The 26,738-nt window shown below is 36.1% G+C and overlaps 7 protein-coding genes across 13 annotated transcripts; 5 read left to right on the top strand and 2 right to left on the bottom strand.

The window, feature by feature from the left end:
- Positions 1–992: 992 nt before the first annotated feature.
- Positions 993–3,923, bottom strand: LOC103865069 (PTI1-like tyrosine-protein kinase 2). 4 transcript variants are annotated; one of them, XM_009142848.3, is made up of 7 exons: positions 3,513–3,923; positions 2,747–2,871; positions 2,373–2,623; positions 1,892–2,292; positions 1,687–1,819; positions 1,526–1,612; positions 993–1,446 (listed from the first exon to the last, which is right to left on the bottom strand). In XM_009142848.3, the coding sequence occupies exons 2-7, from the start codon at positions 2,847–2,849 to the stop codon at positions 1,318–1,320; spliced, it is 1,104 nt and encodes a 367-aa protein (XP_009141096.2). In that variant the 5' UTR covers positions 2,850–2,871; positions 3,513–3,923; the 3' UTR covers positions 993–1,317. The 4 variants fall into 4 exon arrangements, with proteins under 4 accessions (XP_009141096.2, XP_009141095.2, XP_033145617.1 ...); XM_009142847.3 differs by having other exon boundaries at positions 2,373–2,626; positions 3,513–3,901; XM_033289726.1 differs by lacking the exon at positions 3,513–3,923 and having other exon boundaries at positions 2,373–2,626; positions 2,747–2,890.
- Positions 3,924–7,568: 3,645 nt separating this feature from the next.
- LOC103865383 (B3 domain-containing protein At2g31720-like) lies at positions 7,569–9,592 on the top strand. Its single transcript, XM_033289731.1, has one exon. It carries the CDS (start codon positions 7,630–7,632, stop codon positions 8,182–8,184), a length of 555 nt encoding a protein of 184 aa, XP_033145622.1. The 5' UTR covers positions 7,569–7,629; the 3' UTR covers positions 8,185–9,592.
- Positions 9,593–10,060: 468 nt separating this feature from the next.
- Positions 10,061–14,011, top strand: LOC103865068 (acyl-coenzyme A thioesterase 9, mitochondrial). 2 transcript variants are annotated; one of them, XM_009142846.3, is made up of 6 exons: positions 10,061–10,569; positions 10,695–10,869; positions 11,737–12,209; positions 12,303–12,431; positions 12,515–12,788; positions 13,921–14,011. In XM_009142846.3, exons 1-5 carry the CDS (start codon positions 10,117–10,119, stop codon positions 12,656–12,658), a joined length of 1,374 nt encoding a protein of 457 aa, XP_009141094.2. In that variant the 5' UTR covers positions 10,061–10,116; the 3' UTR covers positions 12,659–12,788; positions 13,921–14,011. The 2 variants fall into 2 exon arrangements, with proteins under 2 accessions (XP_009141094.2, XP_033145616.1); XM_033289725.1 differs by having other exon boundaries at positions 12,515–12,792; positions 13,925–14,011.
- Positions 14,012–14,036: 25 nt separating this feature from the next.
- On the top strand, positions 14,037–17,296 carry LOC103865067 (GTPase-activating protein GYP1). The gene is made up of 10 exons (XM_009142845.3): positions 14,037–14,287; positions 14,395–14,539; positions 14,611–14,794; positions 14,968–15,038; positions 15,300–15,437; positions 15,510–15,601; positions 15,811–16,082; positions 16,520–16,605; positions 16,712–16,813; positions 16,917–17,296. The coding sequence occupies exons 1-10, from the start codon at positions 14,214–14,216 to the stop codon at positions 17,076–17,078; spliced, it is 1,326 nt and encodes a 441-aa protein (XP_009141093.1). The 5' UTR covers positions 14,037–14,213; the 3' UTR covers positions 17,079–17,296.
- A 383-nt stretch (positions 17,297–17,679) lies between these two features.
- LOC103865065 (uncharacterized GPI-anchored protein At1g61900) lies at positions 17,680–21,027 on the top strand. 3 transcript variants are annotated; one of them, XM_033289724.1, is made up of 8 exons: positions 17,680–18,121; positions 18,560–18,702; positions 18,947–19,807; positions 19,895–20,140; positions 20,259–20,276; positions 20,368–20,508; positions 20,600–20,647; positions 20,755–21,027. In XM_033289724.1, exons 2-8 carry the CDS (start codon positions 18,669–18,671, stop codon positions 20,835–20,837), a joined length of 1,431 nt encoding a protein of 476 aa, XP_033145615.1. In that variant the 5' UTR covers positions 17,680–18,121; positions 18,560–18,668; the 3' UTR covers positions 20,838–21,027. The 3 variants fall into 3 exon arrangements, with proteins under 3 accessions (XP_033145615.1, XP_018514118.1, XP_009141092.1); XM_018658602.2 differs by having other exon boundaries at positions 17,681–18,121; positions 18,657–18,702; XM_009142844.3 differs by lacking the exon at positions 18,560–18,702 and having other exon boundaries at positions 17,717–18,121.
- Positions 21,028–21,095: 68 nt separating this feature from the next.
- On the top strand, positions 21,096–23,646 carry LOC103865064 (trigger factor). The gene is made up of 9 exons (XM_009142842.3): positions 21,096–21,254; positions 21,418–21,512; positions 21,584–21,669; positions 21,912–21,955; positions 22,041–22,114; positions 22,240–22,348; positions 22,714–22,727; positions 22,852–22,953; positions 23,374–23,646. The coding sequence occupies exons 2-9, from the start codon at positions 21,459–21,461 to the stop codon at positions 23,494–23,496; spliced, it is 606 nt and encodes a 201-aa protein (XP_009141090.1). The 5' UTR covers positions 21,096–21,254; positions 21,418–21,458; the 3' UTR covers positions 23,497–23,646.
- Positions 23,647–23,884: 238 nt separating this feature from the next.
- LOC103865063 (probable myosin-binding protein 4) lies at positions 23,885–26,501 on the bottom strand. The gene is made up of 2 exons (XM_009142841.3): positions 25,350–26,501; positions 23,885–25,278 (listed from the first exon to the last, which is right to left on the bottom strand). The coding sequence occupies exons 1-2, from the start codon at positions 26,338–26,340 to the stop codon at positions 24,041–24,043; spliced, it is 2,229 nt and encodes a 742-aa protein (XP_009141089.1). The 5' UTR covers positions 26,341–26,501; the 3' UTR covers positions 23,885–24,040.
- Between the last annotated feature and the right edge of the window lie 237 nt (positions 26,502–26,738).

Raw genomic sequence — 26,738 nt, 5'->3', positions numbered from 1 at the left:
GGCAATATGATAAAATATCATTACTTGACTCGTACGAAGAAAATAAAAGAAGGAAAACGTGCGCACTTTGTTTTTTTGAGCCAATAATAGTCTGATAAAGAAAAATCATACATGAGACGGTCATGTGTTAATATAAGAAAAGAACACAACAACCACTGTTTTTGTTTTCCGGTTAACCGGAATGTTCTAGTTTCTTTCGGGATGCCCATTTAAGGGATTTTAAGGGATGATTAATGAAAGGGCTTATTTGCCAAATAACCCCAAAAAAAATGAAAATTAGATTTTGGGAGAGAGAGTAGAGAGAGATAAGAAGAGAAAATAGGAAAGAGGGGGAGATTTTGGTTAGTTAGTGTATTTAAGTTTTTTTCATGTATATAGGGTGCAATTTCTCTTAATGAAATATATATATTTTAAAAAAATTATTAAAAATTATTGTTTTCGGGCAGCGGTAATTGTTTTACAAAACAAAACGGTAGATGTTTTACAGTAAAAATATAATAGTTCTCCCTTCTAGATCATTATTTTTCCGTAATTGTAAAGAGAAAACCTCACACGTAGTATTAGTTTTCTCTCTAGCTAGCTAAAACAATGGTTGGGAACCACCGTGTATCCCTGTGTATTATCTTTACCTAATCCCAGAAAAGGGTAGGGAAAGATCCCACCATACATAGAGGTTTCTTCTGAATATTTTCAAGTCAGACTCAGACCGTTGTAGTCTGAATTGTTGTCGATATATATAGCAGATCATGTGTTGTATCTATTTTACTAAACCACCTAATCTTCCAATCTAAATGGTTTATCTTCTCTCCAGCTAGCACAACATCGTCTTCATGAGAGAAGACAATAAGAATATTTTTTTAGGGCAGTTGTGAAGTTCAAATTTGTATAGATTATCGGTTGTGTAATGATGCATCGAGGAACATGCATAATAGAATTAGAATCAGAACATGAACTCAACACAACTTGTTAGCCACTGTGTTGACTCTGCAAAGGAAATAATTTACACGGTAGAATCAGAAAAGCTTGAAAGAGTTGTCAATATAGTCAGACCAAATACATTGAAACGATTCCCTCGTATAGTGGTTCTCCACCACCACAAGCAAAGCAAAGCAAAACAGCCTGTTTCCAATTCAGACAAACAAATGCAAACTATTAAGTACTCTTCTGTCACCACCAAAATGCCAACTAGTAAAATCCCACCCCCATAAAGAAAAACAACATAGATATGAAATATTATATTTTTTGTTTTCTCTTCTCCAAACCAGAGAAATTTTCTAACTTCGTATGAACAAAGGTATCCAACTCTGTAACACAAACTCAGGCTTCAGGTACTGGGGCTGCTGGAGCTGGAGGTTTGAGAAGCGGCTGCAAAGCTTTCACAACTATACTCATATTCGGTCTAAACTCAGATTCGTATTGCACACACAACGCTGCCACCGCTGCTAGCTGCATTTGCCACACATTATACTTCAGATAAAAGCTTGAGATTAAAAAAATGGAAACAGCATTGTAATTTAAGTGTTACCTTAGCAACTGATTTAGGAGGATACTCTCCTTTTAGCTTTGGATCAACACACTGCTTCACTTTGTCTTCACTAAGTCTCGGTGTAGCCTGAACAATAAAGGGATAGGAGATCAACACAGAGCAGTATACCAATTCAGACATCACACAGATAACTAACATACCCATGTTACAAGACTCTGCTGGCCACGTGGCATCGTGTGATCTACAGGCTTCCTCCCAGTCAAAAGCTCAAGCAGCACAACCCCAAAGCTATACACGTCACTCTTCTGCGTCAACTGTCCAGTCATGGCATATCTGCCAACAAAAACACACACGTTTACACTTTCATCTGCAGAGAGCTTTCAAGGTTTTCAAAAGAAACATTACTCTGGAGCGTGATAGCCAAAGGTTCCCAACACTCTAGTAGAGTGAAGACGAGCAGCATTATCAGGAGCCTGATTCGAGAGATTAAAATCAGCGATTTTCGCTTGATAGTCTTCAAAGAGAAGCACGTTGCTAGATCTCACGTCTCTGTGTATCACAGGAGGCTGAACCTTCTCGTGAAGGTACTCTAATCCCCTAGCCGCCTCCACGGCTATCTTCACCCTCGTTATCCAGTCGAGCGTCGGACCTGGCTGCGCGCCTTGCACTCCTTTCCTACCGTGTAGAACGTCGTGAAGTGATCCCATCGTTGCGAACTCGTAAGCAAGAACACGGAGGTCCTCGTCGACGCAGTAACCGACTAGTTGGATGAGGTTATCATGTTTCAGTCTCGAAACCATAGAAACCTAAGGGAGAAGCAAGCATCAATAGGATGTAAAGATAATACAAAGGAGGGTAAAAGGGGGTTTAAAGAAAGAGTTGCAACCTGACTCAAGAACTCAGCGTTTGTTTCAGCTTCAGGTGCAACGTCGAGTTTCTTCAAAGCCACTGCTTTACCATCGTTTAGCGTTGCGTAATACACCCTTCCGTAAGATCCCTCGCCAATCAGTGACTTTGATCCAAAATTGTCTGTCTTCTCTTTAACCTCTTCTACAGACAAGGGAGGGACTTCAATGGGAAGAGCTTCTTTGGGGACGTCAGGTTTTGTAGCAGGCTGTGGTTTTAGCTTTTGGTTTGCTGCTGCATGTGTGTGACGAGAAAGAACAACCAAACGTATTACAATAAACTCCTAATCCTTACAAAGCCTTAAAGCTAAAGCTTATTCTAGCACACAAACAATAGCACTATACATATACATACCATCAGGTTGTTGTTGTTGTTGCCATTGAGTTTTGAGATGTTGCTCATCATTTGATAAATCTGAATCACCTGATATACGCCCACAACAGATCCACCTGCGCATCCTGATTTTCAGCTCTTGGCTTCTGCAAACCGTTTCAAACAAAGTCAATACTAGCTCGCCATCGAAGCAGCAAATCACTTGAAACCTTTAACGTGTTACAATATAACAGGGAACTAGTTCATTATCTCAAGTTAAGAGCGCTTTCATCTCACTACCTCCCAAAATTGAAAACAGGTAAAAAGCAACCACTTCTTACAAGTGGTTAAGTAGATATACCATTCATGTTTACAATAAACTAACAATCTAACAGAACACACAGAAACGTTTCTCAATGGTCTTCACGAAAGGTAGGCGTACCAGAACAATGCGTTGTTAATCTCTCAATTCATTAAAAAATGTAGTTATCGATCAACAAAACATTACTTACTACAGCGACCAGAAACCTAACTTACAATCAGACAGAGACAAAAACACTTTGCCGGCCAGATAATGTCGGCAATAGTCAACTAATTAGCGAAATTGGATTTTAAAAAAAAAAAACAAAAGGAAATCAAAGATGAAGAATTTCAAAATCAGATGCGTTACCCCAGAAGATAAATCTACTCGAAATTGAATCAGAAAACTGAAATTTGAATTATAAGGAAATAAAAAGATGGGGTCAACTTTGAAACGATCCAAGAAGCCTTTAAACAGTAGAAAAAACCGAGAGAATTTTGAGCTTACCTTTACCGTCAGTCAAATCTGTGTGTTTTGCCCAAAACGTGGTTAAGCTGAGAATTGCCGAGGGTTCGATTGTCTCTTCTATGTAGAGATGAGAGAGTGGAAAAGGAGGAGCCTTTTGCTTTGCTTGATGAAGACGGCGAGAGGAAGACAAGAGGGAAGGGAAGATATTAACCGGCCAAACCGAAAGAGAAGCCGACTTTTTTTCTTTTCGTTTTTAATTATTTTTCTCTAGTAATGTTTTTTTTAATTTCTAATTCGTTTCCAATTATAATTGAACCCAATCACTCGCTCGTTTCTTTTTTTATTTGTTGTGTTTTAATCATTCAGAAGTTGATTGTCTTTCAAGGACATACTTATCCAGAGTAAGAATTTTATTTTAGAATTTCAAATATGCGACCTAATCTCTAATTCAATCCGGTTTGATTATAATCATAAAATCATAAAACCAATTATATAAGATAAGATAAAAAAAACTCTTTAAATATAATAATTTTTAAAATATCTAATTTATATCAATATTATTACTCTTTAAAAACATTTACCTATTATTTTTTTAATATTATAATAATATTGTTTCTTATAAGAAGATATTATACCTAATTTCACTTTTTTTATCAACACCTAATACCACTTATATATTCATTTTTACATAATAATAATTTTTCAAATAATAAGATACGAATGAAAATTTTAGTTTAACAGAGATGAGGAACATATCGAAATAGGCAACTAGTTAATTTTTTTAAAGAAGAAATTGAAGTATTTGCGCCTAGTTTTAGTATATATGTCACCATTTTTTACTAATAATTTGAAAAAAACTATTAAATCTAAGATCTTGATCTACTTATTTTTTTAAAAAAAATGAATATAAAACAATAATACCAAATTGTATTAAGTAATTTTCAAGTATTTTTTTTAAATACTTAATTACTTACTAAATAAAATACAAGTGAAACTTAATATCTTTTTTTTATATGGGACATGTCAAATCTCGAGTAAATGAATAAATAATTAGATAAATATACAACTTGTGGCTAAAACTAATTGTATAGGTTCACAGTCACATTCAGTCATATAATATTTTAAAATGTCTATCAATATTAAGAAAAAATCATTATACACTCATTCTTAACAAGTATATATTTATAATAGATTTATCCCATATATTATAATCTTTAACATTATAAAATTATAAGCAACATATAAAATCGTTTCATGATTTGTTTTAGTAAAAAAAATTATGTTTCTAGTATAGCATCAAACATTTTTACAAAATATTGATTACTTGATTCCATTTTTATAAACCGTTTTAGAATAGTATAGTGTTTAAACTAACTTGTAATGTTCATGACATTTTATATGGTGAATTTCTAATTTATCACAAGTTTAATATCACTTTTTACATTTATTTTTAAAAGATAATCATTTTAATAAATATTTTAAATTTGTGATAAAATTAGAGTAAACTAACCTTTTAACTAAATTATTTATAAATCTTTAATAGCCATTTATAAATCTAACCTACTTTTTAAATATTTAATCATAAATAATAATCAATAAACCGTAAACTCAGATATTAAACTATTTTTGATTAAATGTATTTCTGAAAATGAAACCTACTAATATACGTAGACAGAGAAAGTGAGACATAACGGTGTCTTGATTAAATCAAACAAAATGAAAAAAAATATTAAATCCACATGCCACAAAACTATATTTTCTTTGTTTGATCAGTAAGTTGATCAACAGAGTAGTTATTAAATTGGACCATTAATATAAAACAATGAAAATAGTTACCATGTTTATTTCTATAGTTAGTGAATTGTATTTTCATCTGTATAGCATTGTATAAATTAATAAATTTTGTATAATAGCAAATAGTATTTTGATAAAAAAATAATTTTGTGTTCTTGTTGACTAAAGTATCAAATATAATTTACTAAAGTATCAAATATAATTTTATTTTAACTACCAAATATTTTTATTAATATAAAATAGAGATTACAAATATTAAACATAAAATAAATTATATATAAATATATACAATATAAAATTTTTTTAAAAATAATATTTATTTAATATTTTAAAACATTTTAAAATTGAAATTAATTTGGTAAAACTAATTTTTGGATCCATCACCAGTGATCACATGTTCAAATGTTTTCAGTATTCGCGTGTTATCAAAGTCAGACATGCAACGTGGAAGCTGGGTTTCCAAAATCAATTTCTCTCATTGTAACTAAACTGATTACTTTCTAGCATCAAAGTTTTTATTTATGTTTTATCGGTTGATTCGGCCATTTTCGAAAATAAGGTATTTAGTGCTATATAATGGATTGTAACATATTATTTCACCTGAGTTTAGAATATTTTCTGACTGATCAGAGAAATTAGATCTAATGTTACTAAACTACCAAGTAAGCTACTTGAGTCTGAACCCAAGCCCAAATTTCCTACATTGTGAAGGTTTTTAAACAAAAATGATGAAACTATTGTTCTTTCTTTTTTTAAAAGATACCATCTCATTAGGCGATGTTTCTTTTCATTGAATGTTGACTAAAATATTTTTTAACAATCCAAATCATTCTTAAGGGGTGTGGTGTCTATTCAATTATGAGTCTGAATTGATTTGTATTAAAATAATAAATTTACTGTTATTAAATGTAAATTTTAAACATTTCATAATCTAGTGTTATAGGACTTTTCATTTTATAAAATACTTTCAAATCTTCTGTTATTGATTTTTTTCTTTGTAGATTTTACGGTGTTGAAATTGTTATACAGTATGTGTATGGAGTTTTATAGTTAGAAAACTAGAAATTCAAATCTTGTGATTTTAGATGAGATTCTAAAATAGTTTAACAAAATCATATCAAATTCTCAAATTCACCTAAATAATCTAAAAATTCATTATAACACTTAGTTGATTATACCCTCAATATGTTAGTGAAATCCTTATTTTCTAATAAAGAGAAATTTTACAAAATTTGTATAAATGGCTAATCCAATGACATTGGATTTGTAAGAACTTTTATAAATATCCAATCCAGTAAAAGAAAATTTAGAAAAAAATGAAATCGTATCAAATCCCTTATCCAATAAGCTTCCATTGATCTTGAATGAAAATAAATATATTACATTAAAATTTTAGAAAACAAATTAAATCAGATATTAAAACTAAAAAATAATTTCTAATGAATATATATTTTATGTTTACTTGCTCGTATATAAAAAGTTAATATTAGGTTTTTACATTTGCGCTGGATTGAAAGTTGTTGTTTTTTTTCTTGGGGGGGGGGCTCTCCCAGCGAAAACTTAAAGCCCAAGTTTTGGTCTTAATGAAAAGTGGAATCAATAAGAAAAACGCTAATAGAATCGTCTAATAGAGTTGTCAGATAAGTATACAAACTAATCGTCCGCTTGGAGTTAAGCTGAATAGAGGATTTCTCAAATTTACTTTTAATCACGTTTAAACTTATATTTTCTAATTGCCGATAATTAAAACTAACCAATAATAATAGGAAGATAAATATCGTTTTTTAGAAATGTTTAATTTTTTTGGAAAATTAATACGAATATAAAAGAAAATTCTAACGGATATCAGACTGTCTTTCACTAATCAAAAATTAAAAAAAATAGGTGTCCGAATGAAAAGGCCTATATAATAAGCAGGAGTCCCGAGTCTCCTCCCACTCTAAACCCTTACTCAGCCTCCTCACCACTCTCTTCTTATTGTTGTTTACATATCCCGAGAGATTTGATTCGAGATTCTACTTTTCTGAGGAAGATGGTGACCCATGATGATGACAAACTCAGCGAGGGAGAGAAGAAATGCTTTGATCTTTTTGCGACGTTGCTTCTCGCTTTCGGAGACGATGAACTCAGAGCTAGACAACAAGGTCAAGACAGAAACTTGCTCATGATCCACACTGCTGCCACCACTCTCTTGTCGGGTAAACGAAAGATTGATGATGCTCAAGAAAACACTTTGGTACCCATCAGAGCACAACCAATTAGAGAAATCAAGACTCCGGTTAGAGAAATAAACCGGCCGGTTAAAAGAAAGGCACCGGTTAGAAGAGAACCGGTGGTGACCCCCGGATGGGTGATTAAACTGATGAAGACATTCAAAGGTCGTGAGGGGGATGCGAAGATGATATTTGAGAAGGCGATGACGAAGACCGACCTCGCAACAAACCAAGGACGTCTCTTGATGCCCTTTAACCAAATGGCTGAGATGGATTTCTTGAACGAGGCGGAGTTGAAGATCCTAGAGGAGCATCACAAAGGAGATTATGTTAAAAAAGGAGTTGATGTGGTCTTGTTGGATCGTAGTGGTAAGAAGAGATGGAATCTTAACATGAGGATATGGAAGATGAGTACTTGTTTCAACTACGCCTTGTGTGCTGGTTGGAACCAGGTCGTCCTCGATAACGACTTTCAGAGAAACCAGACTATTACGCTCTGGTCCTTCCACTCACTAGATGGCACGCTCTACTTTGCTTTCGATCCTCCCACTCCAGCTCTATCTCTGGTTGTGATCTCAGAGTCAGAGGATCCGTTTGTGTGTGAAGAGGCAAACAGGAGACTTTATCCATTTCCAAAGAGAAGGACAACTCTTCGAGTTTGTGTTCCACCTCCAACAAGTGACTCCAGCAACCTCCGGTTGTGATTAGAGATTCCTGGGAAAAGACTTGATCTTTGTTTTATTCTGAACCCTAGCTCTCTCCCTATTGACTTGTCACGCAAGTAGTTTCTTTCTTAGGCACTCAAAAAAGGATTTTTTTGGTACACTGACTCTCGAGTGTTGTAGTTTCCTTAATCGAATGAATAGATGATATCAATGGTTCATTTTGGTCATTTGCATTTCAATCTTGTTTGACTATGTCGTTGAGTAAATGTTTTAACCGGGATAAACCAATTAATTACGCAAGGAAAGATAATACATGCAAAGAAACAACACTTGATGGGTGACAAATAAATGGACTAACAGATAGAGAAATGTGAGATCTCATAGTATTCAGAAAATAAGCTTTTACTCAACTGGTAGCAGAGTCTGAGGATCTGAGCCAAGAAAAAAAAAGCCAAGCCTTGTTCTTCTGCTAAGCCTCTGCAGAATACTCCACTAGCTTATTCCACAGCTCTCCTACATTCATTTCCTGCAAACCAATCCTTTTAATCAATCACCTGATTAAGATTTTGTAGGGCTTGGAGGCCAAATGTGAAGTATAACATGTAGGGTCTTCCCAATTTTTTTTTTTAATTATCTTGACATTCATACTTTTGTGTATTGTGTAGATGTTTTGGAAAATAACTTGAACAAGTGCAATTCTCTCAGAAAGTATATTACGAGTTTCATGTTAAGCTACTACACATTTGTGTGTCGTTTAGTATAATATAAGTGCCCCACATGCAGTTCATAATAAAGCTCAAATTAACTCCAAAAGTAGAACCTCATTTAGTATAAGTGTCCCGCAGTTAGTCCATAACAAAGGTTTACTTTAAAACCAAAAGTAGTACCCAACCAAAGTGTATTGCGTCTCTTACTAATATTGAACTAGATCATGTATCGCGCAGATATTCTTTTAAATTAAACAAGTTTTATAAGTTAATTGAATTTTTTAATTAATTGAATATTGTTTAATTTTACGAAATATTTTAACTGCATAATATTTATTTTATGTGAATTAATTAACATTATCATATCTTGATAATAATTCGACTCATATTATAATCAGTTTAAGTTTGTTGCTTATAATTGGTGTTAAACATTCATCTTCATTTTATTTTAAACATTTACATAACTATTTCTGTTATTATATTTATTGCACAACATAGTCATTTTCAATGTATCTTCAGATAATAATATGTATAGATATTATTTATTTATTTTTCCAACTCTTTTTGTTATGATTTTTTTAATAAATCTCCGTAATATATGTATTAGATATTATTTAGATAAATTTTTAAGAGAAAAAGACCAAAATAGCACTAAATCAAGTTTTTGTTCCTAAACTAGCACTCAAGGTCAAAAGTCACAAAAATAGCACTCAAGGGGTGGGGTTTAGGGTTTAGAGTTTAGGTTTTAGGGTTTAGAGTTTAGGTTTTAGGGTTTAGAGTTGAGAAGTAAAGTTTTGGGGATAAGATTTCAAATTTTGAAAAATAAAAAATTTAAATTTTTCAAAAGATAAAATAATATTTTAGTCATTTTAGTTTTTGAGTGCTATTTTTGTGATATAAACTTAGAAATGTAAAAATTTCGAATCTGAAAACATATAATTTGAAACTATATGAAAAAAAATCTTTTTTTCATTTTTTTAATTTTAATTTTATTTATTTTTTGTTTGTTTATTTAATTTTAAACCAAAGATATTAGGGATATTTTACCCTTTAATGAATGTCATTTTTGTGACTTTCTCCTTCTAGTGCTATTTTTGAGACATAAACTTCAAAAGATGCTATTATTGACAATTGACCTATAAATTACTTTGCTTACATTTTTTTATAACTGTGATAATGATTATATATTTATTATCTAATATTTCATTTATTCTCAAAAAAGCTCTTCCCCTCGAATCCTTTAGCATCCCATCACCGTAGATCCATGAGATCGTCAGCCGGAAAGCTCCTCTCTCATTCCCAATGGATGAGAAACCGCGGCGCTCGATTTCACGTTCCGGCGCCGTCGTGCGACTCTCAGAAGATGTGGAATTCCACGGCGGCGCCGCCGCCAGACGAAAACTCCGATCAGAACTCGATCGACGCAGGATCCTCCATGCGGAGACCAATCAGCTTGTGGCCTGGAATGTACCATTCTCCGGTGACCAACGCGCTCTGGGAAGCGAGGCGCAACATGTTCGAGACCCCAACCGGAGGAGAGGACGCTTCGCGATCGGAGTTAGCCGCCAAGACTCCGTCGCGGAGCAGGACCTCGATTCTCTACAAGTTCTCGTCGGACTTCGTGCTCCGGGAGCAGTACAGGAACCCGTGGAACGAGATTCGTACTGGTAAACTGGTTGAAGATCTTGACGCTCTTGCTGGAACCATCTCCTTCAAGGTGATCGTTTATGGATTGTGAATTTGATTTAGGCTTTGATGAGATAGATAGATAGATAGTGATGAGCTTCTTGAGTTGTGTTTAGTAACGTCTCTTTGTGTGTGTGTTTGCGAATCAATGAGCAGCATTGTAGCAGCGGTGATGGGAGTGCAAGGTCGATGATTCTGGTGACGGCTTCTGTGGATAGGATTATTATGAAAAGACCTATTCGTGTTGATGCTGATCTTAGTATTGTTGGCGCTGTTACATGGGTTGGGAGATCGTCCATGGAGATGCAGTTACAAGTAATCCAATGTCAAGGTATTTCAGTTTCTCTCTACTTGACATTCAGGTTCCTCTAAAGTTTTTTTCTTTTGTCACTAAGAAAAACTTTGTCTTTGTAGATTTATGTATTTTATTTCCATTTGAATCAGTGGACATGGTAAGATACATAGATGATAGAGACTCGGATTGTTTGTATTTCATTTTTCTAGCAAGATAAGTAAAAAAAAAAACAAATAGATTGAATTCGAATTTAGAAGGGTTATGCTGTGTTTCATGCTTATAGTGATAGAATTCGAAGTTGGAAGGGTTACGTTGTGTTTTATGCTTGAACTGGTAAATGAGGTGGTAGAAATTGCACATAGTCAAAACTTAAAAAAAAACTAGTTGAAGTAAGTAATGAGATTTTGTTGAATTTGAACTACATGTATCTGTTTTTGTAGCCAGTTTATTGGTCTTCAGTCCGTTATTCTTTGATCTTTCATAATAGACATTCTGTATAAACTGTCCTCAATGGACAAAATATGACTTTCATGGTACCTTTAATTCGGTAATATCTCTGTATTTATGCTATGATATTGAAACTGCACATAGTTGAAACTTGAAATAACCAATTGAAGTAAGTTGTGAGATTTTGTTGGATTTGAATTATATTTTCTGTTTTGGTAGCCAGGTTTTTTGGCGCTTTCTTAGAGCTTTCATTGATAGACATTCTGTAATAAACTGTCCTCATTGGCACAAAATATGGCTTTCATGGTAACTTTTCATTCAATGAATTTGACATCTCATGTTGAGTAATGTTTTTTAATTCCTTACAAACTTGGACAATCTCCTCCAATTATAATTTTTTCATCACATTAAATGACCTGTTACTTTGCTGAATATTCTAACAGCAAGATTTTGCAGATGCCAACCACCCCTCTGAGTCAGTCGCTCTTGAAGCAAACTTTACATTCGTGGCTCGGGATGCCAAGACAGGCAAGTCAACTCCGATTAACCCAGTCATGCCAGAAACCGAACATGAAAAATTCCTCTGGAAAGAAGCAGAAGAGAGGAACAAACTACGGAAACAAAAGAGAGCACAAGGTAAAGAAGAGCAGGAGAAGCTGAAGGACTTAGAGAGGCTAAATGATTTACTAGCAGAAGGACGAGTATTCCTGGACATGCCAGCTCTTGCAGATAGGGACAGCATCCTAATTAAAGACACTTCCCATGAGAACTCGTTGATTTGTCAGCCACAGCAACGGAATATTCATGGTAGGATATTTGGAGGCTTCTTGATGCGCAAGGCTTTTGAGCTGGCCTTCTCCAATGCTTACACCTTCGCTGGGGTTTCACCACGTTTTCTTGAAGTAGACCGTGTCGATTTTATCAAACCTGTAGGTGTCCCATTTCTTTCTGTGAAAAGAAAAAAAAACAGTGATTATGGTAGTCATCTATTGAGGGAGGTGTTTTTATCTATGGTGGTGCAGGTGGATGTTGGAAACTTCCTTCGTTTGAAATCACGCATACTGTACACGGAAGCAACTAGTTCAGCAGAACCGCTAATAAACATAGAGGTTGTAGCTCATGTGACAAGTCCAGAGCTCAGGTCTAGCGAAGTAAGTTGAGATATGCACATTATAAGTTAAGGTTGTGAAGGGGTTTATATAACATGTGAATCTGATTTGTGTGTGTGTGGTAGGTCTCGAACAGATTCTACTTCACATTCAGTGTGAGACCTGAAGCGATGAAAGATGGAATGAAGATAAGGAACGTGGTACCAGGAACGGAAGAAGAAGCAAGAAGGGTGATTGAGCGGATGGACGCAGAGAGACCAATCTCATAGCTAGCCTTGAGCTCCTCCCCTCATTGATCTGAATAAAAGAAGCTTACCTCCTTTGATTTCAGCTTGCACTTACTTAAGTCTATGAAAATGATTGATTGAGAAAGATATTTATTCAAACTCAACTATGTCACTCAGAGCATCTCCAAAAAGGAACTCTATTTTGAAGTTTCCAAAACTCTATATTTGAAGTTTCAATGTATTCTTCTCCAAAAGTAAAACTTCAAACCTAACTTCAAAATTATTTATATTTTACACTATAGTCCTTATATTTGTCATAGTTGATGTAAATTAATAAAACTTCTATAAATAACTAGTACATATATATAAATATTACAGAAATATTAATTAAAAAAATCTTACACTAAAATATAAAACTATAAATAAAAGTACATAATTAAATATTAAACTGCAAGCAAATACTACATTATTCCATAAATTATTTTCGTAATGCTCCCATATATGATCAACTAGTGCATTTCTTATACCCGCTGATAGTTTGATATCATCACATGAAAAAATCCTTGATCTTTTAAACGAAAGTACAACAACCAGGAAAAAAGGTCATGAGATGATTGAATTACGACTGCAAAATGAAGCAAAAAAATTGGTTTTCAAGAAGTAAAAGAGGAAAATAAAATATTTCTAAAAAATTTAGCTTCTGTCGATGATGTTAATATTCATGAATACATTCGATCTGAACAAGAAAGAATCGTACAAAAAAGGCGTCAGGAGCAACAACAACAATCATCTTCGGTTACACAAAATTTGTTTGGGCAATATTTTAGAGATTTGGGAGGTTTTGGAGCAAATTTACCAGACTATTAGTGTTGTTATAATATTTAAATTTGAGTAATAGTTATATCTTCATGTGTCTTTTTAATAAGTTTTTATCATGATTTTTTGTAATATTCTTGTTGTTTAATTCTAGTTTTAAAATATTATAAATCTGGTTTTAAAATTTTTATTTAATTTCATGTGTAAAACTTAAATTTATAAAACAAATTTAAAATATTTATGAGATATAAAATTTTTAAGGATTAAAACAATAAACAAAAAAATATTTAAGAATTATAAATATGATCTATAATTGTAAGGATCAAAATGCAAATAAAAAGATGAAACTTCAAATTTGAAGTTTTGAAAAGTGAAACTCTATATTTGAAGTTTCACTCTTCAAAACTTCAAATTTGAAGTTTTGAAGTTTCTTTTTGGAGAGCAAAAAACTCTATATTTAGAGTTATAGAGTTTCTTTTGGAGATGCTCTCATGTAATGTTTATATTGATACTTTCTGTAAGAAAAAGCTTCCCATCCCCTTTTTTTTTTCTGAATAAACCAAAAAGTTTTTTATTTTATTTTTAGTTCATCAAATAAACTTAATCCCCGTCATCAGTTTGTAATAATCAGTCACACCACCTTGTTCCCCCGATGGCTTTTTAGAAGTTGAGATCGATGGAAAGCAATGGATCCCAAAGCCTCACACTTCTCAATCAGAACCATCTTCCTTCTTCACTTCTGTGAACATCAGAATCAGAACTGAGTTAAAAAAAAAAAAACATGGAGCGGAGAGAAGAGGAGCAACAAAAGCGAGACGATTCCAGATTCAATCAAACTCTCAAGAACGTCCAAGGGTAATCAATCTATCGACTTTCAATGTTTTTTCCGCCCGGATCTTGCATTTCCTTTTGCCCATCTTCTTATTTAGATCTGCTGATCTTTGTGTTCTGTTTCGTTTCAGATTTCTGAAAGGAAGGAGTATTCCAGGCAAGGTGTTGTTGACTAGGAGACCGGATCCTACTCCCGAACCAATCTCTCCAACTTATCACCGAAGCTTGTCGGAGAATGACGCCGGTAGAAACGAGCGTTCGGACAATCCCGTCGAGGTAAAATGATTTTGAGTTTTTCTCTTCTTCTTGTTGGAAAAGTTCAACAATTTGTGAGAGCTTTATGGCAGGTGGAAGATAACAATTCAAGCAAGAAACAAGATAATACATATGCAGGTAAGCTACGATCAAACTCCTCTAGTGGGGAGCAGCTTGCGAAACAAGTCCAAAACCTCAAGATTGGTGGTAGATCAAGTGACCATGCAAGAGTTATGAAGTTCAACAAAGTGCTTTCCGAAACTACTGTCATTTTAGGTGTGTGTTAGTGTTGCTTACTATTCTCTGTGGATGATAATCTTGTCAGTGTTTACGTTACCACTTGACAGACCATGCCACTTCTGTTCAAGCTACGTATAGCTCAATGAAAGCCTCCGTTTTGTTATCTTTTGTCATTTGGTTGATTCTAATTCAACCTTCTTTACCTGTAGAGAAGCTGCGTGAACTAGCGTGGAGTGGTGTCCCTCACTATATGCGCCCTGATGTCTGGCGCCTTCTCTTGGTACTACGCTCTACCACTTCACCTTTAACCATACTAAATTATTAAACTTTTGGTCGTTCTCCTTCTATTTACGTTGCAATATCTTGTTCCTTTTTTTTTCTTGATAACAGTTTCAAATTACTATAACCGATCATAATAATATCTTTTTCTAAATATGTGGTTCAGTCACTTGTCAGATCATTATGTTATCCTATCAGTATTATGTGGCAACAAATTTTGGTTTATTTTTACCATTTGAATTTAAATATTAACTGACAACAGGGATATGCACCACCTAATTCAGATAGAAGGGAGGCTGTTCTGAGGAGAAAACGTCTTGAATATCTTGAATCTGTTGGCCAATTTTATGACCTTCCAGATTCCGAACGTTCTGATGATGAGATCAATATGCTTCGTCAGGTTTTTTCTTCGTTGTCTCAGTGCTTCTGTATGAAAATTTTCAAGTCTCTTAGCGATTGTATTCTTTCTCAGATTGCTGTTGACTGTCCAAGGACTGTACCAGACGTCAGTTTCTTTCAGCAAGCACAGGTGCAGAAATCATTAGAGCGTATTCTCTACACATGGTGAGTTATATATGGCTGTGATTAAAATTGTTGTTCTCTCAACTAAACAATGAGATTGAAAAATACATTGAAAGCTAAATCTGAAATTTTAATTTACTGAATTATAGAATGCAGGATGTGCTTAAAATTGCTGCTTCTGTCCACTTAACAATCAGTTAGAAAAATACGTTGAGAGATAAATCTAAAATTTCAATTTGCTGAGTTTGCAGGGCGATTAGGCATCCAGCGAGTGGATATGTTCAGGGGATAAATGATCTGGTCACTCCCTTTCTAGTTATATTCTTGTCAGAATATTTAGAAGGTGACGTAGACAGTTGGTCAATGTCCGATCTATCTGCTGCAAAAGTCTCAGATGTAGAGGCGGATTGTTACTGGTGCTTAACGAAGCTACTTGATGGTATGCAAGATCATTACACATTTGCGCAACCTGGAATCCAGAGACTTGTGTTTAAGCTGAAGGAATTAGTCAGGCGTATTGATGGTAAGGTTCCTGCTCTGTTTAATCTTAAAATTGGATGTCTTTGGTGATTTTAGCAGAACAACTTATGACATGCATATGACCCCTCCTTAAAAAAATCTTGTCATTGGGTCAATTTTGATCTTGTTTAACCCTGAGGTCCTTAATCTATATTATCTGCGTTTTGCTGGAATTTTGAAGTTTGTGTACTTAACAATGGCTTTTTGGAGTTTAGCTTGGCATTGTCTCGGTTCTGCATATCTACATGCATGTCATCTTTTGATAAGTTGATGTCGTTGAGTGATAAGATCTAGTTTCTGCTAATTGGCTTGTCATGATACTCTGCATTTGCTAGTGCATTAATTCATACCCACATAGCTTACAGTTTAGGCCTGATATTTTTTTTGATAGGATGTAGAGCTAACATTTTCTCATTTCGCATTGCATTGGTTATGTACTAGAACCTGTTGCAAGACACATGGAAGAGCAAGGACTAGAGTTTCTTCAGTTTGCTTTTCGGTGGTATAACTGTCTTCTCATACGTGAGGTTAGACACCATTTTACCTCCTATTGATATAACACCATCGTTTCTCAGACCCCACAAAGTTTTTTTTTTGGTTATGGAACCTGACAAAATCCTTTGAGCTTTGTAGATCCCGTTCAGTCTCATCAACCGGCTATGGGACACTTATCTTGCCGAAGGAGATGCATTGCCGGACTTCCTAGTGTATATATATGCTAGCTTTCTCTTGACGGTAAGAAAGTCTTCACGGTCAATTTTGGAACCGTTTCTTTAACCGTTTCTTTTTGCAACCATGGGAAGAATTGAATGCAAGTTTTGTGGTGTGAACAATGCAGTGGTCAGATGAGCTGAAGAAGCTGGACTTTCAAGAGATGGTGATGTTCCTGCAACACCTGCCGACACAAACGTGGACAGACCAAGAGCTGGAGATGGTACTGTCAAGAGCATACATGTGGCACAGTATGTTCAACAATTCCCCAAACCATCTGGCTAGCTGAGTGACTTTTTCCCTCGATTATGATGTTGTTCTTTCTTGGTTTATATTTTACTTATGTCCTTGTCGAAATCAGCTTTAGTCTTTTTATTTATTTTCGTTTAAAATGGTAAATGCTAAAAAACATTCGTGTTCCTGTTGAATCTGTCACCAGTTTGTGTTTTGTAATATTTGTAACCTGCCTTTTTTTTAACCTCCTCAGTAACTTCTGTTTGATTTTCATGTAAAATCCAACTTAGCTCTGGACACAGGGTATATCTTACTTAGTATCCATGCTTATCCAGCCCACCTGGTCCGATTGTTTCCGGGCTAGTAACTTTTGCTTTTATATTATTGATAAAGATAAGCTTTATCTTATAGTATGATTATTAATCAAACCTAAAACAGAGAATGTGGACATAAGCAACGTTTTGAACAACAAAAATCAACTACTAGCTAGTTAGTTATAGAAGAAGGATGATGGTCTCTTTGTCTTTGGATTCCTAAGCATTAATAATACAAATCTTAAAGTCAACATCAATCAGATTTATGTCCATTATTTCCAATCTTTTTTATCATCAAACTCTGTTGGATATTTATTTTATATATACACATCAACACAAATCATTAACTTTTTTTAAGTTATAGAAAAACTTTAGCAGTATTTCTAGTAAAAAAAGAAAAAAAAAAGACAATAGATTAATGATGGATTTTGATAATGATGAGTCATCACTTTTTAAGACCATGCCTAATTACGGTAAAATGAAAAAATAAAATAAAAAAAACAGGAGTGAAGAGGTTAAGAAGAGAGAAAGGTAAAGTAAAGTTTCTTTTGCTTTCCCTTTTGTGTGTGTGTGTGGTTTCATTCTCTTCATCTCTCTTTCTCAGTCTTCCCCTTCTGCTAACGAACGCTCTTCTTCATCTCCGTAATCGATTCGTCTCTCCGAAGAAGAAGAAGAATCTGAACGTGTTTTCAATCTCAAGCTCCCTTAGCTCCTCCACCACCTTTCTTTTATAGTCCGAAACAATGGTTTGATTTTGCGAGAGGGAGGATGGTGAAGTTCTCAGGTATCTTCTTGTAGCTATCCATTTCTCTTATTAGGGACTGTAATCATTTTCCAATTCGAGATATTTTGATTATTTAATTGGGGAACTTGGAGTGTTGAATGATTCTACTTTATTGTTATTTGCAGAACATAAAGTTGTAACCTTTATTGTTCTTTATGGTGGATCCGAATAACTAAGAGGATCTATGTATGCTCTTGATTGAATACAAAAAAGTATATGGTTGTTAGATGCTAACATTAGTTTAGTTGGTTGATGAACACTAGTTTTATAGTCTTTTTAAATGTAGGGGGCTTTGATTCTTTATGTCAAGTAGAATTTAGTTGTAATGGAGCTTATAGATAAGACAATATTCACAAACCTTCCTGTGTAGAAGATGTCTATTTCTCTCAGAATGGGTTTGTTGAAAGCTACTAACTTTCTTCTTGGGTTCTTCTTAAGGTTGTTGTAGGAGTTTTTTTTTGCCAGCAGCCTTGGTACTGTTCATAGCTTCTGACTAACTTGTGCCTGGCTTTGTTGAAATTGAATAACTCTCCAGGGCTAGTTAGCTATGGGCTCTTTACAGACTGTTTCTTGGCTTAAGGGTAAGTTTAGTTATGCTTTTTTCTTCCATGGTGAGGTTTAGCTCTAGTTTATGTCGTTGTGTATACCAAAAATATGCAGTTTTTTCTTTTTTTTTCTCTGTCTCATCTTCATCTATGGCTAACAAGAATCATTAGACAGTTAGTTCTTCAAGTTCATAAGAAAAGTTCTGATTGTGATTTATTTCCTTGAGTGCATGCAAAAGACACTGTTGTTTGTTAACCGGTTACTTGCTTCTCTTATCAGGCTGTTTGGTTCATCGCTTCTTGCTATTTATTATCTGGCTATCAAGCTTCCAAGATGTAGCCGCTGCACATTATGAGACTAACGAGCATACTAGCAAATCCACTACCGCTGAGTTAGCAAACCCACCTGGTATCGGAGTCTCCGGTCCCATTCAAGTATCCCCATCCGTCATCCCCAAATACACATCCCCTGCTCTCCCTTGGACACCACCAATGTACCCTACTTTCCCTGACACATACGAACCAAAGCTAACCGGAAAATGCACCGCAGACTTTCAAGCAATCTCAAGCATTATCAACACAGCAGCCTCAGATTGTTCCCAACCGTTCGCCGCACTCGTTGGAAACGTGATTTGCTGTCCACAGTTCGTTAGCTTGCTACATATCTTCCAAGGACAGCATGACGTGAAGTCGGATAAGCTGGTTCTCCCTGATGCGGTTGCTGCAGATTGTTTTTCAGATATCGTTAGCATCCTCGTCAGCAAGAGAGCCAACATGACGATACCTGAACTTTGCTCTGTGACTTCCTCGAATCTAACTGGAGGTTCTTGTCCGGTGCAAGATATCGCAACGTTCGAGAAAGCTGTCAACAGTAGCAAGTTGCTGGATGCCTGTCGCACCGTTGATCCTCTTAAGGAGTGTTGCAGACCGGTTTGCCAAGGTGCTATTATGGAAGCTTCGCTTATCATCTCGGGACACCAAACGACAGGGGGTGGTGATAAGATCCCTTTGGGAGGATCAAACAACGTCAACGCTCTTAACGACTGCAAAAATGTGGTGTTTTCGTATATTTCAAGGAAGCTGGAAGCAGACAAAGCCAACACAGCGTTTAGGATATTATCTTCCTGCAAAGTTAACAAAGGTAATGACTGTATCTAATCACCTTCCCCATCTCTCTCTCTCTTTGTATGTATGGGTTTTGACGTGTGCGTTGTGGGGTTGCATACAGCTTGCCCTTTGGAGTTTAAGGAGCCAACAGAAGTGATCAAGGCTTGCCGTAATGTGGCTGCTCCAAGCCCTTCTTGCTGTAGCTCGTTGAATGCGTATATCTCTGGGATACGGAACCAAATGCTGATAACAAACAAGCAGGCCATAGTGTGTGCAACGGTCATAGGTTCTATGTTAAGGAAAGGTGGTGTGATGACGAATATATATGAGCTTTGTGATGTCGATCTCAAAGATTTCAGTGTCCAAGGTAAGTAGCTTGTTTTTAGACTCTCCAATTAACTGTATTTGTCTTTTCTTCCCTCTCCCCTGACATTATCTCTTTCTGTTACTGTTTCCTGGGTATGCTTTTGATGGGGGATAAGCAGCATATGGAATGCAACAAGGTTTGCATCTGATAATCCAAAAGGCTGTTTGTTTTGCTAGATAGAGTTAAAAAGTGTCTAACGAGATCAATATGAATACATATATGTATAGGATGTCTTCTGAGAAGCTATCCAGCAGACTTGATATTTGACAACACGACAGGGTACAGTTTTACATGTGATTTGACGGATAACATAGCTGCGCCATGGCCATCTTCATCGTCAATGTCTTCTTTGTCGCTCTGTGCTCCTGGTAAACACTTAACCTTCTTCTTAGTTAGCTCATTGTCTTGAGGTTCCAGAAACCTATAGATTTAATATATTACTTTAAAATGAATGTGCAGAGATGTCATTACCGGCCTTGCCAACATCTCAGACTCTTAGGAATCACGGTAAGCTTTATAGTTTCCTTGGCAATATAAAAACATTTATTGAGTGGAAATCATTAAGAAGAGGGCACGCAGAGGACTCAAATGACCCCGCATGTGTTTGCTTGCAGGGTTTCGCGGAGGTGGTGCGTTTGGAGCGTTGCGTCTCATTATCATTTTGGTGTTTATGTTGTATGGTGTTGTTAGACATTAAGAATGAGATTTTTTTTCTTTTTCTTTTAAATTTGTTTGGTAGGAGGACTCTATGGATGGATGGATGGGGAAGGCTCATATTTGTATTTTCTTCTTGTGTATATGTTTTTGTTGGTAACAACAGAGTGTAATGTAGTAATTAATATGTCTTCTCATTCTCTCTCTCTCATGTATATTATCATTTTTCTCCATAATTATGAGTTTTGTTAATTTCTTTGATCAAAAACTACACCTGAGGTCAAGATGACAGTGTCCGAAGCCAAAACTGATAAAACCAAACCGAAACTAAACCGAGAAACAGACCGGACGGTCCTCAAATAATCGAACCACACGAGTTATCCTTTAGTCCCCGGAATAGTCCCCTCTGCTTCTTCCGAGTCTCAACCTCTGCGTTACTCTCTCTCTCTCTCTACACCAGGTAATCTCTCTCTCTCTCTCTTCTCCCTCTCTCCTATATATTTAACGGGCGATGCAAAGTCTGTTCTGTACTAAATTCCAGCGAACTCATTTTCAGAAGAGAAGCAAAATTTTCTCTTTTTATTTTGGAATATCAAGTAATGTGTTGTTGTTATTCCTATTAGAGTAAAAGGGCGTCAAAGAGGCAACGTCTAGCTTCTTGTGAATGATAATGCAGACAATCATCCATAACCTCCCGTTCTGTAGCTTCAACTCTATTGTAAGACCCCTTCTTCTTTACTTTTTCTTGCTTTCAAAATGTGTTCCAAACATTGTCCGTTTGATTTGCAGATAATAGAACGGAAACAAAGATCTCATCTTCCTTCTTTTGTAACGCTTCCTCCAACTTTTTCAGTGCAACCAAGATTCTGTGCAAGGTGAAGTTTCTGCCTTTCTTTTGTGTCCATTATAACGTAGAGTTGAAGCATGAGCTTGTTCAAGAACAAAACGATATTAGACCAAATGCTAGTCTTATTGAGTATTTGGAAAGGCAATAATGAGTGAGAGTGAGACCATTGATGTGTTTACTTGAGTGTTTGGACCATATTTTTATTATTGTTTGCTCTCTAACTCTATTTTCTTCCTTGGTTAATTGATGTTTATACTTTACTCTTCACAGAGCAACCAATAAACAGTTCGTAGCAGTTTGTGCAGCACCTTCAGGTTCAAACTTTTAAAAGTATTTTCTCTCCTTTTTGTTGTTGTTTTAGCTTCTTCTTTCCTCATGTATATGTTTTTCTCTCTGCAGATGTTGAGACTTCTTCCAAGGATGAATCAGTTTTGATTACGACAGTGGAGACCGGAAACAGCAACGAGGTTAAGGTATGCTATTGTTTCTGCGGCAAATACGCATATGGTACTGGTGTCAAGAATGAGTTATGACATTTAATCAGTGTCTTGAGACTTTTGTTGCTTTCCATCTTATGGTTCTTACTGGCTGAGTGCAGGTGCATGTTGAAGTATCCGGAGAGAAGACTCAAACAGTATTCAATACTGTATTTGAGAAAATGGTGGCTGCAGCTCAGCCCATCCCGGGCTTTCGAAGAGTTAAAGGAGGTATAAGCTATGGCAAGATCATCATACGCTTAGGAACATGTATTGTTATTTTGTAGCTTACTCTCAGAGAGAAAATTGTTTGATTCCTTTTTAGTGTTAGAGTTCATGTTTCTTTCATCTCTCCCTCTCTCTGCAACTTTGTAATTTCGTTATTGGATTTAGAAAGATTAGACTAAATAGGGTGGACATTTAAGTTACTCTCTTAAACAATGCTCATAGATTACATAAGGTTCTGGAAATCTCTCTTGTATTTGTAGTTAATATGATTTGCTGCTGATCATTTGATGGCTTCTCTAATGTTTTTCCCATTCCTGTTTTCTTTTTTTTTTTTTCTTCTCTCGTCTACATCAACCTTGGAACTCCAGGAAAGACCCCAAATGTAAGTTTTTTTTTTTACTTCAGTGTATTTTAGAGAGTCCATTATTTTAGGATTAAGGTAAAATATATTCATTGAGCTGTTCTTTGGCCTGTGCGTAAGTGTCCCTTGCCTTATATTTTTGCAGATACCCAGAGAAATTTTGTTAGAGATCCTTGGATATTCTAAAGTCTACAGACAGGTGATAAAGAAGTTGATCAATTCTTCTATCGAAGACTATGTTAAACAGGTATAGTATTAGCTCAAACTTCTCTTTAGATTTTGTTTCAGATGGCAACTTTGTATATTCAATAAACAGAATCATTTTTTTTTAAACAGAATCTTTGTCTAAATGTTATCAAATAGGTGCTTAATGTTGGAGCTTGCTTTTAGTTAAATGTGTAAGATGATCCTAAAGAATTTTTCATACTTAAAAATACTCTAGATCGAGTTCTTTCTGAGAGTTGATTTGAACCTGTTAAGTAAGGTCTTAGTTAGAATGTACATATGTGAATAGATCACCCTTTTAGTCAGATTTAGCTACTTGAGTTGGAATCAACGTGAACACTCTTAGTTTGATTGTGTAATACCACTTGGAATCAATGAGTAAATGATATTGTTGTGGTTGGTGTTCAAACTGGTTTGCTTTTGGTTGTTGATGCTTTCGTAGGAAGACCTAAAGGTTGGCAAAGAGTTGTCTGTTGAACAAAGCTATGAAGATCTTGAAGAAACATTTGAACCAGGTGAAAGTTTCAGCTTTGATGCTACTATTAAGCTTCAAGAATCGAGTTGAAAGAATGTGTTGAACCCTAGGTACTTATCACTATGATTTGTCTTTCTACCTTGTATGGTAACAGTTCTTGTTGAGTAGGAAAGGATAATCTCATTTTGGTTGAGCTTGTGGCAATAAAGATTGAAATTTCAGTTATATATAGTCTCTGAACTCTTCTAGTTTCAGTGGGATGATGATTGGTATGTTCTCCATAAAAAGATAGATATAACTAAAAATGAATACTAAATGTCTTTAACTTACTCCTAACATTTCCCTATTATTACAAACGCAAGCTCTCTCTTTGTGTCTCTAAAATGTTTCTCTACCATTGAAATCTCATTCTCTAAGGTAATCTACTCGTTCTTGCCCTTCCTGTGTGCTTGAAAGAATCACTTTCTTCACCATATGGTTCTGCATTGAATGCTGGTACAGTATCTGTATGCCTCTGCAGATTATTCTGTTGTGTGTCTCCTGTGACCATCACTAGTCTCAGGCCTGTGAGCTTCCAGCACTATCGAGTATTCTTCTTCCATTGATGCAGCTTCCGGAAATGTTTACTCTTTTCTCAAATGTCTGTTGGAACTTTCTCACTGGTCTCATCAGTTGTTGAGTTGCCGCTGGTTTCTATACTCTCAAGAACTCCCATGCTAGCGAGGATCTCTTCTCTTGGCTCATCTGGATACTTAACTCTATAGTACTCTAACTCCATCTCAAGATCTTGTATTTCCTTCTCCCTATCAGCCAAGACATCGTTTGCTCTCTCAAGTGCATCGACGTCGTGCTCAGCTTGCTCGTCCATCATCCGCAGGTACTGTAAAGCTTCCATATGGAGAGCTGCTTTCTCCTCCTGCAACCGTGTGATCATCGCCATTGCTTGATTTGCAGCTATAGCTGAGGCGTTTCGTTCTTCCTCTAATTCTTTACTCAACTCCTTTAGGGAGTTCCTGTCTTGCTCTAGCTGTTGCTTCAACAGATCAACTAGACGTTCGCCTTCAATGTCACTGCTAATGCTTACAAATGACTCCACAGAAGCTGATTGTTTTAGCTCCGGTACTGTTTCATCTGAAGTATTTAGAGTCTCTGTTACCTTGGAGGAATCTTTATCATCGCTATGTTCTAATGAGGATCCTTCGTTGGAGTTTTTTGGTGATGTCAAAGGCTCAGTCTCTCCATGCTCTTCTTTACCGTAGTGTTCTTCTGTGGCAGAACCAGTCACATTATCCACATCCTCTTCTTCATTGCTGGAATGTTCTCCAGTCATATTGTTTGATGTCAAAGGTTGAGAGTCTCCATTATCCACATTCTCTTCTTCATGACTGCAATGGGATTGTTCTAAAGCGAATGAACCAGTTACATCTTTTGATGTTGAAGGCTCAGAAGGTGCATTAACCTCAGCTTCTTCTTCTTCTTCATTACTGAAATATTCTTCTGCAACATTGTTTTCACTAACCTCATTTGACTCTTCATCATTGGTCGTCAAAGGCTTGAGATCTCCTTCAACACCATTCTCCGCATCACTAGAAGGTTCATCTGCCAGAGAAACTGGCATATCATTGGTCGTCAAATCTCCTTCAACTACATTCTCCTCATCACTAGAAGGTTCATCTGCAACAGAACCAGGCACGTCTGTGTGATCACAGACTTTTTGATCCACAGCTGCTTCTGTCTCTACAGCTGAATGGGATATGTTCTGATCAAAGTCTGATTGAATCTGGACTTCATTAGAGGTACTATTGTCTCCAGAAGGGCTCAAGAATTCGCCACCAGAAGGAGATGAGCTGCCACTTACCTCAGCTTCATTCTCTGCAAGAAATAAACTTCAAATCAAGGAAAATGCATAGATTTTGATACAAGTTCTCATGACTTAAACGTACCACTTTGTGCTACTCCTCCTCCTGCTCTTTCCTCTTTAGGTAAGTCCAATGAGAAGGGACGAGCTTCACTCATAGTTATAAGCTCAGAGATTACATCTTCATCCTCCCTTGCTTCAATAGGCTGATGCTGAGTCTTATCCACAAGCTTACCCTCACGCGGTTTAATGTTATCTCGCAAATAAGGCTGTTTACGCTTCAACACCTTCTTGTCTTTCAAAGATTCCCGAGACCGAGACTTGTGAACAACACGTCTCTCAGACGTCTCACCACTGAAGTCTATCGTCTGGAAGAACGCATCATCATCCGTAAACAAGAACTCTGATTCAGACTCCGAGTGAATCTTCAGCTCTGCGTACCCCACGTGAGCCATACCATCGCTGCGGCTTCCAGCGTCTACAGCCTTAAGGTTGTTCCTCATCTTCTTCAAACTCCCACCGCTTCCTCTTCGAGTAAGATGATGATGCCTTGGAGCAGCAGGAATGTTAGGCTTAGCAGCACCCCTAGAGCCTAGCCTAATCAGTCTCTGCGTATGGTGCCTTGTCCTCCACGGTTTATCGCAACAAGAACATGATCTAGGAGGATGAGCGAAATGGCTTGTGGAGAGAAGATCGTACCCTAGCTTCCCTAGAAGCAACCTGTTCATGTCCGGATCCGGACCGGTCGTTTTGGTGAATGACAAGAGACAATCGTCGCACATTCCTCGACAGTCTGCGAGGTTGTTGTCGTGGTTGAGACATGATATGTAAGATGAAACCTCTGATCTGTGGCTTCTGCAGAGGAGGAGTCTCCAGTGGAGAGGGTGAAGGAGCTTGGAGCAGAGGAAACACGGCAGAGGGAGGCTGCAGTAGCGTGCGAACCAGACGAGGAGGTAGGAGAGAAGAGCGTCGAGGAGCATGAGGAATATGAGGAACCATTCGCAGGCTGCGTATGTTAGGACAGGCGCCAGGCCTAGTATGACGTTTTGGTGATCATATATGATATTTGAATCCATGTTTTAGAGTGGTGGTGATTGATGGTGAATCCTGAAGAGCATTGAAACTCATTATCTCATAATCTTGTGCATGGAAAGCAAAAAAAAACGAGAAGGATCTTGAAAGTGAAAACTTGGCCTTACCTTGGGGATGGAGAATGATTTGGTCAAAGAGAGAAGAGGTGAATCCTGAAAAATTTGAGGACTTTGCCTAGTTCTGCGCTAAAATCAAACAAAACTTGTTCAACGATTTGTTTTTGGGGTTTTCCTAAATTAGTGTAACTCTAACGTTCTTGTTTTTGTATGATATAATGGTCGACCCGATTTTATAGAATTACCATAAACTTACGAAAAAGAACTTTTAATGTCTTTTTCTTAATTTGACGAAAAAAAGGAATAGTATTTTAAAAATTTTAGCT

Source organism: Brassica rapa, chromosome A04 (genome assembly GCF_000309985.2).
Source record: "Brassica rapa cultivar Chiifu-401-42 chromosome A04, CAAS_Brap_v3.01, whole genome shotgun sequence".
Taxonomy (NCBI): Eukaryota; Viridiplantae; Streptophyta; class Magnoliopsida; order Brassicales; family Brassicaceae; genus Brassica; species Brassica rapa.
The sequence above is the reverse complement of the archived record's forward strand: the minus strand, read 5'-3'. Positions and strand labels throughout refer to the sequence as shown.

Coding starts and splice junctions, on each gene's coding strand:
- LOC103865064 (XM_009142842.3), top strand. CDS start 21,459: ATGATAATGCAGACAATCATCCATAACCTCCCGTTCTGTAGCTTCAAC. Junction 21,956..22,040: donor AGTTTGTGCAGCACCTTCAG/GTTCAAACTTTT, acceptor TTCTCTCTGCAG/ATGTTGAGACTTCTTCCAAG. Junction 22,954..23,373: donor TCGAAGACTATGTTAAACAG/GTATAGTATTAG, acceptor ATGCTTTCGTAG/GAAGACCTAAAGGTTGGCAA.
- LOC103865067 (XM_009142845.3), top strand. CDS start 14,214: ATGGAGCGGAGAGAAGAGGAGCAACAAAAGCGAGACGATTCCAGATTC. Junction 15,602..15,810: donor GAGCGTATTCTCTACACATG/GTGAGTTATATA, acceptor CTGAGTTTGCAG/GGCGATTAGGCATCCAGCGA. Junction 16,606..16,711: donor ACTGTCTTCTCATACGTGAG/GTTAGACACCAT, acceptor TGAGCTTTGTAG/ATCCCGTTCAGTCTCATCAA.
- LOC103865069 (XM_009142847.3), bottom strand. CDS start 2,849: ATGCGCAGGTGGATCTGTTGTGGGCGTATATCAGGTGATTCAGATTTA. Junction 1,820..1,891: donor TTTGGCTATCACGCTCCAGA/GTAATGTTTCTT, acceptor TTTTGTTGGCAG/ATATGCCATGACTGGACAGT. Junction 1,613..1,686: donor AGCAGAGTCTTGTAACATGG/GTATGTTAGTTA, acceptor TTTATTGTTCAG/GCTACACCGAGACTTAGTGA.
- LOC103865065 (XM_033289724.1), top strand. CDS start 18,669: ATGGGCTCTTTACAGACTGTTTCTTGGCTTAAGG. Junction 20,509..20,599: donor TTTGTCGCTCTGTGCTCCTG/GTAAACACTTAA, acceptor ATGAATGTGCAG/AGATGTCATTACCGGCCTTG. Junction 20,648..20,754: donor TCAGACTCTTAGGAATCACG/GTAAGCTTTATA, acceptor GTTTGCTTGCAG/GGTTTCGCGGAGGTGGTGCG.
- LOC103865063 (XM_009142841.3), bottom strand. CDS start 26,340: ATGGATTCAAATATCATATATGATCACCAAAACGTCATACTAGGCCTG. Junction 25,279..25,349: donor AGGAGGAGTAGCACAAAGTG/GTACGTTTAAGT, acceptor TATTTCTTGCAG/AGAATGAAGCTGAGGTAAGT.
- LOC103865068 (XM_009142846.3), top strand. CDS start 10,117: ATGAGATCGTCAGCCGGAAAGCTCCTCTCTCATTCCCAATGGATGAGA. Junction 10,570..10,694: donor CTGGAACCATCTCCTTCAAG/GTGATCGTTTAT, acceptor ATCAATGAGCAG/CATTGTAGCAGCGGTGATGG. Junction 12,432..12,514: donor CAGAGCTCAGGTCTAGCGAA/GTAAGTTGAGAT, acceptor TGTGTGTGGTAG/GTCTCGAACAGATTCTACTT.
- LOC103865383 (XM_033289731.1), top strand. CDS start 7,630: ATGAAGACATTCAAAGGTCGTGAGGGGGATGCGAAGATGATATTTGAG.